This window comes from Rhinichthys klamathensis, unplaced genomic scaffold (assembly GCF_029890125.1).
Source record: "Rhinichthys klamathensis goyatoka isolate OS25496 unplaced genomic scaffold, OSU_Roscu_1.1 h1tg000603l_1, whole genome shotgun sequence".
Taxonomy (NCBI): Eukaryota; Metazoa; Chordata; class Actinopteri; order Cypriniformes; family Leuciscidae; genus Rhinichthys; species Rhinichthys klamathensis.
This window is the reverse complement of record NW_026607058.1, coordinates 877,626-892,988: the sequence shown is the minus strand read 5'-3', so window position 1 is coordinate 892,988 and position 15,363 is coordinate 877,626. Positions and strand designations below refer to the sequence as shown.

Genomic DNA, 15,363 nt, shown 5'->3' with positions numbered 1-15,363 from the left:
GAAACCGGCATTAATTGTCCCGAAAATTATAGGCTACTAAAGCAAAATCTTGATAAAACATTAAAAACTGTCCGTGGAAGTTGAGTCGTCCTGCAGCAGCCCCTTCCAATTGCAGCAGCCGCGAGGACAGTGAATGTGCAGGCAGCCAGTCTAAACGCTCTTGACGCGCGAATGGATTCGTATAACTATACGCGGTAGGCGCGAATTTGACACGCTATTCGCGTCTGGTGTGAACGCAGCATTGAAGGAGTGATTGATTGGTCGCGTCACTGTGTGCAAAAAAATACTTCGGCCGGGCCTTAATGTCTGATGTCGGGTTACACTTGAAGCAAATCATCTACACAATTATTTAGTTTTCCTATTTAATGACCACAATTTAGTTGTAATAATAATTTTGGCATAAGGCTTATTAGCGTTAGGCTATAGCCTGAAAGGTCTGATTTAGCCTGTGCACTGTTACAACAGTAACACATTTTTTTTTCCACAATGACATTTGAGTTCATGATTTTAATGTTTTTTTTTTTTTTTTTTTTTTTGTGGCAGACTAAAGACTAATGACAGACTGTTGATCTTTGAATAAAAATATATGTTTGGCACATATTTTGAACCAAAACCTGACATATTGAACCAAAACCAAAAGGATCAGCTTAGATCCTTAAATAGGGCCCATTGAGTTTTATGGACATGCAGATTTGAAGGTGAAACGGTGTGTAACATGAGCAATACCTGCAGGTCCAGCACTGGGTGACGACGGCTCAAAGACGCTGGACGAGTCGCTGTTGGTGTTGGACACTTGCTCGGACAGCTTCTTCTTCGTGCTCCCGTCGGACGGTTTCAGGTGAGATTTCTTGTTCTTGATGAGGATCTTTCCCATGAGCTCGTGAGGGCTTGGCAGAGGAACTCCTGATTCCAGCTGAAACAGAACTTCTCATGAGAACATCGCCTCGACTGCAGAAAGAGCACCAGTGGATGTGGGAGTGACAAACTTACAGGATATTTCTCAAGCGGCTCGGTCAAAAGAGCGTCCCCGAATATCGATCTGCAATATTCTGCCATTTTGGCTTGCTGTTTGGGGCTGCGATTCAATATCAACAAAATTAGAGCTGTCATAAAACAACTATCACAACACCGAACTAAATTGGTTTCTCATTCCTCATTCCTGGGAAACTACGAGTCCTCCTGCGACTGATATGAAATTCCCAGACCGAGAAACACATCATGTCATCTTTGATTTCATGCAGAAAATAAAGCCGCCACATCTCACAAGAGAACAATGATGACAGAAAACAAATTATGCGTTTCAGAGACGGTTATAATCGCTGTCCTCCGTGTTGCCATAGTTTCAGGCGCTACGGGACGAGAGTATCAGAGGAACGTGTGTGTGTGTGTGTGTGTGTGTGTCTTCACTTACGAGTCCACATGATTCTCAAAGGACAGGATGACAGGGAAAGGAGACGTTTTAAAAGCGCACTCCGCTATGGCTTCGATCACTTCCTGCAAAACAACAACAGATTGAACTGGATTTAAATGTGTAAATATTTAGATGTAGTGCAATAGCTTTATTTATAGTGATTATTTCTAATATTTTATTGCAGTTATAACAGTGAATGCTATGCAAACTGACTTTTTATTATTGTACTTTCTATATCACTTGTTATTATACATTTTGTGGAATTCTGCTGAACAAAATAATTTAAATTAGGCAATTAATAAAATGTACTTCACTCTTAGCTATAGAAAATAAAATAATAAAATGATTTACACTACCGTTCAAAAGTTTGGGGTCGGTACGATTTTAAATACTTTTAAAAGATTCTCTTCTGCTAACCATGGCTGCGCTTATTTGATTAAAAATACAACAAAAATCAGTTATAGTATTAAATATTATTCCAGTGTAAATCAGCTGTTTTCTGTGTGAATATATAGTAAAGTGTAATTTATTCCTGTGATCAAAGCTGAATTTTCAGCATCACCAGTGTCAGTGTCTTCAGTGTCAAATGATCCTTCACAAATCAGTATAATATGAGGATTTGATGCTCAAGAAACATTTATTATTATTATCAATGTTGAAACAGTTGTTGGTCTGTCAGTTTCTTTGATGAATAGGAAGTTCAAAAGAACAGCATTTGTTTGAAATAGAATCTTTTGTAACATTATAAATGTCTTTACTGTCACTTTCGATCAAATTAAGTATTGATTTCTTTCCTCCAAAAAAAAAAAAAAAAATTCTCACTGACCCCAAACTTTTGAACGGTAGTGTATATATAAAATGAAATGTAGAATAAAATATAAACGATTAAAAAGAAAACTAAAATTAAGTAAATAATAAAGCTTAAATAAATAAATAATACATATTAAAATTATTCAATTAATCAATTACTATATAAAATTAATTCATATAAAATATAGAAGAAAAAATATATATATATAAAATATAGAGTAATACATTTAAATAAAAACTAAATAAATAATGTATTATTAATTATTTAAATCAATTAGCTTTAATAAAATTAAACAAGCACTAACTTCTGCAGACAGACTTTGCATTTGATTGCGTATCAGTCAGTGAAAAAATTACTCAGTACACCTTTTGAATTATTGGTTATTTTTTACAGAAACCAAGGTAAGCACCACTTAACTGCAGGCCCTGATGAAAAGCAGTGTGAAAACTCAAGACTGACCCCAGGCTCTCGTGTGTGTGTGTGTGTGTGTGTGCGCGTGTTGGGCTGCGGTCACCTTGAAGCAGATTTCTGAGGTCATGGTGAATCCGTGTGTGATGACGGGCTCCTCCTCCGCTGTTCGGCCCTTCCAGCAGTCGAGCTCCACACACCGACAACCAGACAGAAGAGTCTGACGATACATCTCCACTGAGGAGTTCCCAGCGAGCTGACCCGCTGACCACACACACACACACACTTGTTTTTATATCTTTACGTAGACTTTCCATAGACATAATGGTTTTATACTGAACAAACTGTATATTCTCTCCCCTAACACTAACCCTACCCCTAAACCTGCCCATCTCTCTCTCTCACACACACACACACACACACACACACACACACACACACACACACCAACCCATCCCCTAAACCTGCCCATCTCTCTCTCTCTCACACACACACACACACACACACACCAACCCATCCCCTAAACCTGCCCATCTCTCTCTCACACACACACACACACACACACACCAACCTGACCCCTAAACCTACATGTCACACACACACACACACACACTCACGCACACACGCACACACACACACACACACACACACACACACTAAACCTACCCATCACATACACACACACACTTGTTTTTATATCTTTACGTAGACTTTCCATAGACATAATGGTTTTTATTCTGTACAAACTGTCAAACTGTATATCCTCTCACCTAACACTAACCCTACCACTAAACCTACCCATCTCTCTCTCTCACACACACACACACACACACCAACCCGACCCCTAAACCTGCATGTCACATACACACACACCAACCCGACCCCTAAACCTACATGTCACACACACACACACACACTAACCCCACCTCCCTCACTCACTCACTCACTCACTCACTCACTCACTCACTCACTCACTCACTCACTCACTCACTCACTCACTCACTCACTCACTCACTCACTCACTCACTCACTCACTCACTCACTCACTCACTCACTCACTCACTCACTCACTAACACTAACACTAACCCTACCACTAAACCTGCCCATCTCTCTCTCTCACACACACACACACACACACACACACTCTCACTCTCGTATGAACTGCGTTATGATATTTTCATGGGCTTTTTTTGGTCTTTTTTGAACTTGACTCCTCATGCTTTTGATGGAATAAAAAAACAGTATATCAGCTATATCAGCTTGGAACAACATAAAGAGCTGTTCCTTTAAGACCAGCGGTTGTCCTGTAGTTGAGTGTGTTCTTCCGGAGATCTGCACTCCTGCTCCGGCTGAGGTTTAGATTGATACATTAGCAGGACATTCACTGTAATTGCATTTATAATTCATTTCTGCTTGGTTTTTGAGGTCTAGCTGAGCATGCGCTGTATTCTCAACTCCCTCCTGATAATTGGCTCTTACGTGATGTAATGCACTTTACCGTAAGTAGGCTTAAATGTAAATGTACTAATTCATCTAAAACAGTGCCAAATGAGGAAATATTATTATGGAGTTTTCAAGGCAGCTCTGCTTCTGTGCAATTTATATTATTCATAGAATGTTTCGATCAGTCAGTCTTAAGTGTGCAGTCTATTATGAAATTTTGCAACTTTATGCATTAAAGAGTTAGTTCACCCAAAAATGAAAATGATGTCATTAATGACTCTCCCTCATGTCGTCGCCCGTAAGACCTCCGTTCATCTTCGGAACACAGTTTAAGATATTTTAGATTTAGTCCGAGAGCTTTCTGTCCCTCCATTGTAAATGTGTGTACGGTATACTGTCCTTGTCCAGAAAGGAGATAAAGACATCATCAAAGTAGTCCATGTGACATCAGTGGGTTAGTTAGAGTGTGTTGAAGCATCGAAAATACATTTTGGTCCAAAAATAACAAAAACTAGGACTTTATTCAGCATTGTATTGTCTTCCGGTTCTGTTGTGGATCCGCGTTCAGTGCCGCCGCTGAGGTAAGACGCTGCTGACGTGTGTCTGGTGTGTGTGTGTGTGTGTGTGTGTATTCTGGTTCTGTTGTGGATCCGCGTTCAGTGCCGCCGCTGAGGTAAGACGCTGCTGACGTGTGTCTTGTGTGTGTGTGTGTGTGTGTGTGTGTGTGTATTCTGGTTCTGTTGTGGATCCGCGTTCAGTGCCGCCGCTGACGTAAGACGCTGCTGACGTGTGTCTGGTGTGTGTGTGTGTGTGTGTGTGTGTGTGTATTCCGGTTCTGTTGTGGATCCGCGTTCAGTGCCGCCGCTGACGTAAGACGCTGCTGACGTGTGTCTGGTGTGTGTGTGTGTGTGTGTGTGTGTGTGTATTCTGGTTCTGTTGTGGATCTGCGTTCAGTGACGCCGCTGAGGTAAGACGCTGCTGACGTGTGTGTGTGTGTGTGTGTGTGTGTGTGTGTGTATTCTGGTTCTGTTGTGGATCCGCGTTCAGTGCCGCCGCTGACGTAAGACGCTGCTGACGTGTGTCTGGTGTGTGTGTGTGTGTGTGTGTGTGTATTCTGGTTCTGTTGTGGATCCGCGTTCAGTGCCGCTGCTGACGTAAGACGCTGCTGACGTGTGTCTGGTGTGTGTGTGTGTGTGTATTCTGGTTCTGTTGTGGATCCGCGTTCAGTGCCGCTGCTGACGTAAGACGCTGCTGACGTGTGTCTGGTGTGTGTGTGTGTGTGTATACGGGTTCTGTTGTGGATCCGTGTTCAGTGCCGCCGCTGACGTGTGTTTTATTTCCTTTCTGGACAAGGACAGTATACCGTACACACATTTACAATGGAGGGACAGAAAGCTCTCGGACTAAATCTAAAATATCTTAAACTGTGTTCTGAAGATGAACGGAGGTCTGACGGGCTTGGGACGACATGAGGGAGAGTCATTAATGACATCATTTTCATTTTTGGGTGAACTAACCCTTTAATGAATTGAGTTCGGTATCATTTTTTGGATCTATTTGCATATTGCGCATGCATGTGATATGTTTGATATGAGTATTGCGGTACCTGTGAGGTAAGTGTTGTGGGAGGAGTTGATGAAGTACTGAGAGAGTGGGAAGGTCATGTCTTCACTCTGGTCCAGTTTTTCGGCAGGAATGACACTGTTCTCTTGACTGATCAGATATCTGGAGAAGCCCTCCACTGAGATCTGCCCTGTTACACAAATATCACAACACATCACAACAAGAGGAGCATTGCTTGCATGCAATTTAAATCATATTTGTGGATAACACTATATTTGACAGTGTCCTTACACATGTTACATGTACTCACCATAGCAATAACAGTAAATTATGCATAATTACATGCAACTAACCCTTAAACCAAACCCTAACTCTATAGTAAGTACATGTTCTCTATTAATATTACTCAGTACTTAAATATATAATTACACTGTGACAATGACACCTTAAAATAAAGTGTAACCTATTTGTGATATGCAATTTAAAATACGTGTTTTCTGTAATTTATTCTTGTAATCAAAGATGAATTTTCAGCATCATTACTCCCGTCTTTAGCATCACATGATCCTTCAGAAATCACTCTAATATGATGTTCAAGAAACATCTAAGATTATTATCAATTTTGAAAACATTATCCATTCTTTGATGGATAAAACATTAAAAATAACATTTATATGACGGAATTCTTATGGACACAATTTCTTTCTGTCACTTTTAAACAATTAAATAAAGAAAAGAGCTTCTGAACGGTAGGCTAGAGTAGTTTTACGGCAGGATCACTACGGCACCAAAGTGACAAAATAAAGACGGCATTGTGTTCAATTCACCTTCATCTGCGAGCAACAGAGGTTCTTTCACCTCAGAAAATTATCTCTCTCGTTCTCACCTAAACTAACAACTTGTCTCGTCGAGTAAATTAGCACTGCAACTGCAAACAGACTTCAAATTAAACTGGAGCTGGAAGATCAGTGTTCCCTGAACGGCACTCGCGCTTGAAGAGAAGACACCGGGGGACGAGCGTCCTCCGAGACTAATTCTCATCAGCGGTTTACATTCATTAAGCTCATTCTTTGCAGAGCTCCAAAGGTAATTAACCGTGGCCCTTGTTCCGGCTGGAAGACACTGCTCGGGATCGGGATCGCCACGTCTCTGTCACTCCGGAGCAAACAGCCTTTGATTTGCACACCGAAATAACACAAACCACCTCGCTGTCTCCAAAGGGGAGTCGAACGGTTTTTAAAGACTACAATTACCGCACACTGCTGAAATTCTGCAATTGTCTTGTCGAGTTAAACGGAGAATGAAAGAACAGGAACGAGATAAGAATGTAGATTGCATCTGTTGTCACAGTCCTGCATCCTAAGGTGCTTTTCTGGTCACCGAGATGTTCAGACAGGATAGTTGCACGATTTTAGAGGGTTTTTACACTGGATTGCTCAGGCTAGACTAGCTATTATGTTAAGAGTTGAGCAAAAATCAGTCAGCTAGTGGAAAATCAGTCAAACTTTTCATTCTCCAATTTGGCCAAAAGAAGATTTTATGCAACTGTCTGGTTGACTGACTCGAGATTATGCTTTTTTAGCAAAGTAAAAATCTTTTAGTGTAATTGTACAAATCCCTTCAGCTAGTGCATGCTACCAAGTCTTTTTATTGTGAAAAAAAAAAATCTGATTTTTATTAAGTAAATATAAGATTAACTTTTATATCATTAGTAATATTTTAAGATCAACACTTACTGGACTGAAGAAATTTCGGTTTGCATGATTATTCATACATCATTTTATAGTAAAATCATGTTCAAATGTGAGGAAGGTTTATTTGTTCATCTCTCAATCATCATTGTATTGCATTGCATTATAAACTACAGAGCTTTGATTATAAAACTAAGCATTTAAATATCATCTTACTTAGACATTATTGGAAGATATAGAGTGATTACTGATATTTATATACATTTTATGTTAGTATATGTTACACTGTAATAAAGATCTCATCGATTTACATTACAAGCATCAGAATTTCATCTCACTTTTGGTAATATAAAGATCAGCATTCATATTTTTGCTCTGTTTGAGTCTAAATTTGAGCTGTTTTCCCCTCCATATTCTCACTATATTATACTATATGAGCCATAAAAGCATGATGTATCAAATATGATACTCAACAAAAAACACATATGCAAACTTTTTTAAAGATTTTCTTTTTGTCTTTTAAACTGCTCCATTTAAAAACACTATATTTATCTGATCATTATTTCATATGTATAGATAATAGTTTATGCCACTGGTCCCAGATAAAACAACTAATACCAGCAAACCTTGAAAAGAAACTTTTTTTCAAATATAAAAATAAGAACAATGTCTCCAGCGTTTACTGGCAATCGAACAACGAATGTCTCTCGGACACAATGTAATCCTGCCACCGCAGACCATTCCCGCCTTTACAACCCAGTTGTTCTTCCAAATCTACAATCAATACTATGCAAATATCAGCGTCTCGTGTGTCTGGCGTGGGCGTTCGACTGTCCACCGCCTGTCTTTGAGATTACACAGAGAACATAGAGTCGTAATCTGTATGACAGCGGTGTGTCGTGCCAGAACCGCGAGCTAAAGAGCCTCATGATCATCCTCATCTATCGCCGTCCCTGGCTGATCAATCTCCTGTCATACACTGCCCTGATCTCCAGTTCGCCCGTGGAGCCTTGTGCTCGCACAGATATAAATAAACCGGCGCGACTGCATCTCGGGAGTTATTGTTGCTATGGTAATGAAAAGTAGAGAACGGTATGGAGGTTTTGTTTTCTTTCCATAGAATAAATATAAGAAAACTCAAAGGCTCTGCTCAAAAAACACCTACATTGGCAACGGCCTTCTTAGGCAACATCCAGACTGACATACAGATCCTTATGAATTACATAAATACATACTGCACAAAAAAGTTTGGTAATTGTATTAATTATACTTTTCAGTATTAATTATTTTTATCAGTAAATTAATTAGTGTATTAATATACTTATTGGGGCTGTCAAATCAATTAATCGCGATTAATCACATCTAAAATAAAAGTTTGTGTTTATGTAATATAATGTATATTATATATATAATATTGTCACGATTTGGATATGTTTCATGTTCCTGTTTCATGTCTGTCATGTGTTCCTCTGTTCAAGTCATGTGATCCTGCCATGTGTTCCCTTGTCTGATGTGTCATGTTGTCATTGGTTCATTGTTCAAAGGTGTCCCCTGTCTTGCCTCCAGTGGACTTCATTACAGAAAACTTGACCTACCATGAACCCAGCAGTTGACCTCCTAAATCTGCGTCAAGGTGACCAGTCCATTCAGGACTATGTTTTCCAGTTTTATTCCATTAAAACTGGATTTTAATGATGCTGTCCTCAAGGGCATCGTTCGCAATGGACTTAATTACCATTGGAATTACTTAATGCCTGAGAGCAATGTCCCACTGAATAACTTTGGCTGAATATATTGACTTTGCCCTTTTGTTGAGCGGCTCATCATTTACTGTGGGATTTGCGGATGAGGAGCCCACAAGCCCACAGTATCCTCTCAGCCAGAGCCAGCTCACGTCCTGCCTGCCAAGCCTGAGACTGTTCACATCATGCCAGCCGTGCCTGTGTCTTCGGACAAGATGGCCGCTGCGCCTGAGTCAGCTCCGGATGATTCAGCACTTATGATAGTCGACAGCTATTTTGTGTGTGGGCAGCACACACATCGGCTCCAGCCCGTGAGCCCTCGCCCATGATGGCCGCCACGCCAGAGTCTCATCCCGAGATGGCCGCCACACCAGAGTCTCATCCCGAGAGGGCCGCCACGGCAGAAGAGGGCCGCCACGGCAGAGTCTCGTCCCGAGAGGGCCGCCACGCCAGAGTCTCATCCCGAGAGGGCCGCCACGCCAGAGTCTCGTCCCGAGAGGGCCGCCACGCCAGAGTCTCATCCCGAGATGGCCGCCACGCCAGAGTCTCGTCCCGAAAGGTCACGCCAGAGACGAGACTCTGGCGTGGCGGCCATCTCGGGATGAGACTCTGGCGTGGCGGCCCTCTCGGGACGAGACTCTGGCCATTAAAATCCTCTGTCCCGAGAGGGCCGCCACGCCAGAGTCTCGTCCCGAGAGGGCCGCCACGTCAGAGTTTTGTCCCGAGAGGGCCGCCACGCCAGAGTCTCGTCCCGAGAGGGCCGCCACGTCAGAGTCTCGTCCCGAGAGGGCCGCCACGCCAGAGTCTCGTCCCGAGAGGGCCGCCACGGCAGAGTCTCGTCCCGAGAGGGCTGCCACGGCAGAGTCTCGTCCCGAGAGGGCCGCCACGCCAGAGTCTCGTCCCGAGAGGGCCGCCACGCCAGAGTCTCGTCCCGAGAGGGCCGCCACGCCAGAGTCTCGTCCCGAGAGGGCCGCCACGGCAGAGTCTCGTCCCGAGAGGGCCGCCACGTCAGATTCTCGTCCCGAAAGGGCCGCCACGGCAGAGTCTCGTCCCGAGAGGGCCGCCACGCCAGAGTCTCGTCCCGAGAGGGCCGCCACGGCAGAGTCTCGTCCCGAGAGGGCCGCCACGCCAGAGTCTCGTCCCGAGAGGGCCGCCACGCCAGAGTCTCGTCCCGAGAGGGCCGCCACGGCAGAGTCTCGTCCCGAGAGGGCCGCCACGGCAGAGTCTCGTCCCGAGAGGGCCGCCACGTCAGATTCTCGTCCTGAAAGGGCCGCCACGGCAGAGTCTCGTCCCGAGAGGGCCGCCACGCCAGAGTCTCGTCCCGAGAGGGCCGCCACGCCAGAGTCTCGTCCCGAGAGGGCCGCCACGGCAGAGTCTCGTCCCGAGAGGGCCGCCACGCCAGAGTCTCGTCCCGAAGAGGGCCGCCACGGCAGAGTCTCGTCCCGAGAGGGCCGCCACGGCAGAGTCTCGTCCCGAGAGGGCCGCCACGCCAGAGTCTCGTCCCGAGAGGGCCGCCACGCCAGAGTCTCGTCCCGAGAGGGCCGCCACGCCAGAGTCTCGTCCCGAGAGGGCCGCCACGGCAGAGTCTCGTCCCGAGAGGGCCGCCACGGCAGAGTCTCGTCCCGAAAGGGCCGCCACGTCAGAGTCTCGTCCCGAGAGGGCCGCCACGCCAGAGTCTCGTCCCGAGAGGGCCGCCACGTCAGATTCTCGTCCCGAGAGGGCCGCCACGCCAGAGTCTCGTCCCGAGAGGGCCGCCACGCCAGAGTCTCGTCCCGAGAGGGCCGCCACGCCAGAGTCTCGTCCCGAGAGGGCCGCCACGGCAGAGTCTCGTCCCGAGAGGGCCGCCACGGCAGAGTCTCGTCCCGAGAGGGCCGCCACGGCAGAGTCTCTTCCCGAGAGTAGGTACCTGATTAAGGCCATGGAGGCCGGCTGGCTCCGCCCAGGCTTCCTGCACTGCCAGGCCCGCCCACGCTCCACGGCCAGCCAAATCTGCAACGCTCAACAGTGGCATCTATTGTTAGAGTTTTCCGGCAAACCAACAGGTAACTTGTTTTCTGCAAGGGCATCTGACTGAGCTGCATATTACAGAAGTAAATAGAGCAAACCCACTTGTGTGTAATTGCTTTTGCATTTCTGCTTAGGACTCAACGGTTACCTCACACAGGTGGGAGAGGTAGGATGTTCACTGATGTGCAGGAAACTGTTGAGCGTTGACTGTTGAGCATTGCAGATTTGGCTGATTGATTGGTCATCAGAAACAATAGCATAAAACTCACTGAGATTCGAGACAGAGTCTTGGCAGACAGCGTTACTATTGCAAATATTCACAGTGTAAGCAACTATTTTTAGAGCCCTGAAAATACATCAGGTCAGAATGAAGCAACTGTACACTGTGCCTTTTGAGACATGTCAAGCAACTCCGGAACCAATATGTCCAGGTAAGACCACAATAAAATACAGAACTGTTTTTGAACAAAACCAAACACACACAAAGACAATTTTTTAGGTAATGTATACTACTGTAATAGCCTAACTCATATGTTACCTTGTGGATTTATTTTAGAGAGTCATGGAGATTGAAGGCAGGCAAACAGCCCACATTTTCATCTTTGTGGATGAGGCGGGCAACGAGGAAGGAATGTGATTGGGAAGAGAGCCACAGTGGATGTCCCACATCACAATGTGCGCAGCAATATCCACTGATGGACTGCTGTTACACAAACCACTAATTGGGTCATACAACACTGAGCGTATCCTTGCGTTCCTGCATGATATATATGGAAGGGTTGTGCTAGGTGAGGAAAGGGATGCAGAGACAAGAAATCAGCCAACATTTATAATTGTATTTCACCACTCCTGTGCAGTCACCGAGTGGTTTGCAGCCCATCCCAGAATGGTGTCACTTTTCCTCCCACCTTACTCTCCATTCCTCAACCCCATAGAGGAATTATTTTCCTCATGGAGGTGGAAGGTTTATGACCACCATCCACATGATCAAATGTCCCTCCTGGACGCAATGAATGCTGGATGCCTGGACATATCAGCAGAAGATTGCCAGGGATGGATCCGGCATGCCAGAAGATTCTTTCCTAGGTGTATTGCCCTAGATGACATAAGATCTGATGTGGATGAGAATCTGTGGCCAAATGCAGAAGACCGAGTAGATTAGCATTCCTATTGTTTCTGTATCGGTGGATGGTGTGTATACAAATTCTTGTATTTTGGAATTACTCAGTGCAAAAAAAAAAAAAAAAGACTATCATGTCTGATTCATTTCAGTAACATCACTCCAGTGAATCTAAACAGTAGAGAGGTGTTCTTGTTTTACAGAAGAAAACATTGTACAATGCTACCTGTTGTTAGTGTGTTTTAGGTCATTGTTTTGTGGGTGACAAAGTGTGTTGTTGGCTGTCAACCTTTGCTAGTGTTATGGAAGAATGTGTTGATTTGAGACATTGATTTTGTAGTTTCAGTGCATTTTGAAAGTGAAATGAACTGCTGTGCCGAGCTGATAGCTGGTTAGGAGAACTGTGTGAAGAGTTTTGAAAAAGGGACCTAAGTATTGAGAAATGTGTCCTAGCGACTGTAAAAAACTGTAATATAAATAATATAATGAAATGTGCAAATAATATACATATTGATTAGCATATTAAATTAGTGAATTTACTTCTAAGGCAACATCCCAACTGAAACAGATCCTTATATATGAGAGATTTACAACATAAAAGCATACAAAAAATACAAAATTTTTAATAACTAGCTATTCTTTTGAGTTTAGCATGAATTAGTACATTAGTTTAAGTATATTAATTAGTATATTTATATACTAATTACATACATAATATACTAAAACCGATAATACACTCATTAAATAATTAGCATATTAAATCAGTGAATTTACAGTTGCCTTATACAGGCAATAACTCGACTGAAACAGATCATTAAAAATGAGAGATTTTTTAATTAATATTCATGAGCCTGTGAGCTGATTCGCTGACAAAAAGCAAATCTCCAGAGGAGGGAAAAGACGTAAACAAGAGATGAATGACTGAGAATATTTTTATATTTGGTTGTTGCTATAATGTTTCAGGCCTGATTTAAACATTTTAATGACAAAAATTCTCAAACGTGTTTCTGCAAAGTTACATTTTTTAAGCCTCCCAACGGTTTCTGATATGAGTGTATCCATCCAGGCATTTAAAACTGATGGGATTTATAATGTGTCTCTTTTCGGGACATGCGCTCCAGGTTAAATCCCGACGTATTTGCTGTTTGAAGCGACAGACAGTTTTAATGCGGCTGTCAATCAGAAGTTGGGTGGAAAAACTAATGAGGGATTATATTTCATATTAGTATATGATGACAGGAACTGACGGCGTTCTGTTAAAAAGACCTCATCAAACCTCATGGGAACGCAGGGCCAAAACCACCCACAGAGTTATCAGAGATAATCAATTACACTCCAGCTGTCTATCGGCGATCGATAAATAAACAGCTGCAAACTCAGCTAATTCTCGTCTGCGGTTACACTGATCGCCGGGGATGATGGGATACGGAGAAAACCTGATCCTGACAAGACAAGCAATGGTCTGAGCTGCTGGATTAAAACATTTACTGACAGAAAAGTTCAACATCAGAGCCATATTTCATTTAAGAGCTGAAGATTTTCAGTGAATAATGACTACATTTGGGTCTTTTTCTCACACAAAGCATCATGTGACTTCAGGAGATTTGGGATATAGTGAATGAGTCATATGAACTTCTTATTATAGTCACTATAAACGATGCATCTAAATGAAATCAATACAGAGATGCGCCTTAGTGCGATTTAATTGAATAAATATATCGGGTTTGGAGTGGAGCGGCACTGTGTTTTTTTTGTTTTTTTGTTTTTTTGGATGGATGATGGAACATTTACTACATTTGTAATGAGAATGTGTTGATACCTGTAGCCAACAAAGGAGAAAATATGAAGACAGAAATATTAGTATTGTAATTTTACAGTTGTATTTTTTTTTTTCTGCTGCAACAATATGTATTATGAAAAGCGCTAGGTGAAATGTGAATTTTAAAATAAAATTGTTATTACTATAAAAACTTTTGTTTTACAGTGAAATATTATTAGAACAATATTAATTTATTCCTTATTTTGTTATTATTAATAGTAATAATTATTATTATTATTATTATTTTTGTTGTTGGTTTTAGTCATATTGATATATAATCACAATATGATTTATGTATTTATATATTTATTTTCCAAATTGTGCAACCCAACATACAATTACAGCAAACTTGGAGCACTTTATATATGTATTTTTTATAAATAATTTTTTTAATTTTGTAATTTTACAGTTGCTTTGTAAAATAATAATAATTATTAAATTCTTGTTTTTTATTTTACACTGAAATGATAAATTATAACAATAGTAATATTTTCCTTATTATTATTTTTTATTTAATAATAGAATGCACAATTACAAATATTTTATTTAATAAAAAAAAAGATTAGGAGCAGGCCAAATTGTGCATCCCTACATACAAGCTTTGCAAACTTACGTGGAGCTCTTTATATATAATCACATTTTAAATCAAAATAGAAAATATCAGAAAAGACAATTTGATTAGATTTATAGATAACAATTAATTTTTTTGGTGACACTTTATTTTAAGGTTCGTTACATTGTACTACTGTAGAATATATTAATTGACGACATGTACTTACTATAGAGTTACGGTTAGGGTTAGTTGCTTGTAATTATGCATCATTTACTGTTATTACTATAGTAAGTACATGTAATAATGTGTAACTACATCACCTTAAAATAAAGTGTTTTTTTCCCCAAATCGTTCAGCCATAATGTAAAAACTTCATCAGTGTTCTCCGTTAGAGTTTGGAACGAGGTGACGGCGATTGCAGGATGGCATTCGTCTCACACAGACCTTTTTGAATCATTCCTGGGTTGGGCTCAAACTTCTCCATGAGCATCTGGGTTTGCTCCGGCTTCAGCGGCGGGTACAAGATCTCGTTCAGACGAGGGTCTCGCTGTTTGTTGTTTATGAATTCAGTCAGCTCATCCATGGTGAGGAAGTTTCTGCTCTTCGCACCACTGGACAGAGACGGTGAGAGATGTGTGTGAGAGAGCGTGAGACACAGAAAAAGAGTGTATGGTTTACAGTGATAATCATAACAATAAGATGAGCAGAAACATCCCAGTGTGTAAATTACACAATGACTTTCAGGAAGGTTGTTTTTGTTATTAACGTCTCAGTTATGATCAATGCCAATTATC

At 42.1% G+C, this 15,363-nt stretch overlaps 1 protein-coding gene across 1 annotated transcript in view; it reads right to left on the bottom strand.

The window, feature by feature from the left end:
- LOC130075785 (1-phosphatidylinositol 4,5-bisphosphate phosphodiesterase beta-1) overlaps positions 1 to 15,363 on the bottom strand; it is an 82,604-nt gene that overhangs the window by 27,780 nt on the left and 39,461 nt on the right. The window contains exons 9-14 of the mRNA XM_056240552.1: positions 15,014 to 15,180; positions 5,681 to 5,827; positions 2,737 to 2,894; positions 1,412 to 1,494; positions 991 to 1,075; positions 727 to 913 (exon numbers count right to left, since the gene is read on the bottom strand). Of these exons, the coding sequence (XP_056096527.1) occupies positions 727 to 913; positions 991 to 1,075; positions 1,412 to 1,494; positions 2,737 to 2,894; positions 5,681 to 5,827; positions 15,014 to 15,180 (827 nt within the window). The remainder of the gene's footprint in view (positions 1 to 726; positions 914 to 990; positions 1,076 to 1,411; positions 1,495 to 2,736; positions 2,895 to 5,680; positions 5,828 to 15,013; positions 15,181 to 15,363) is intronic.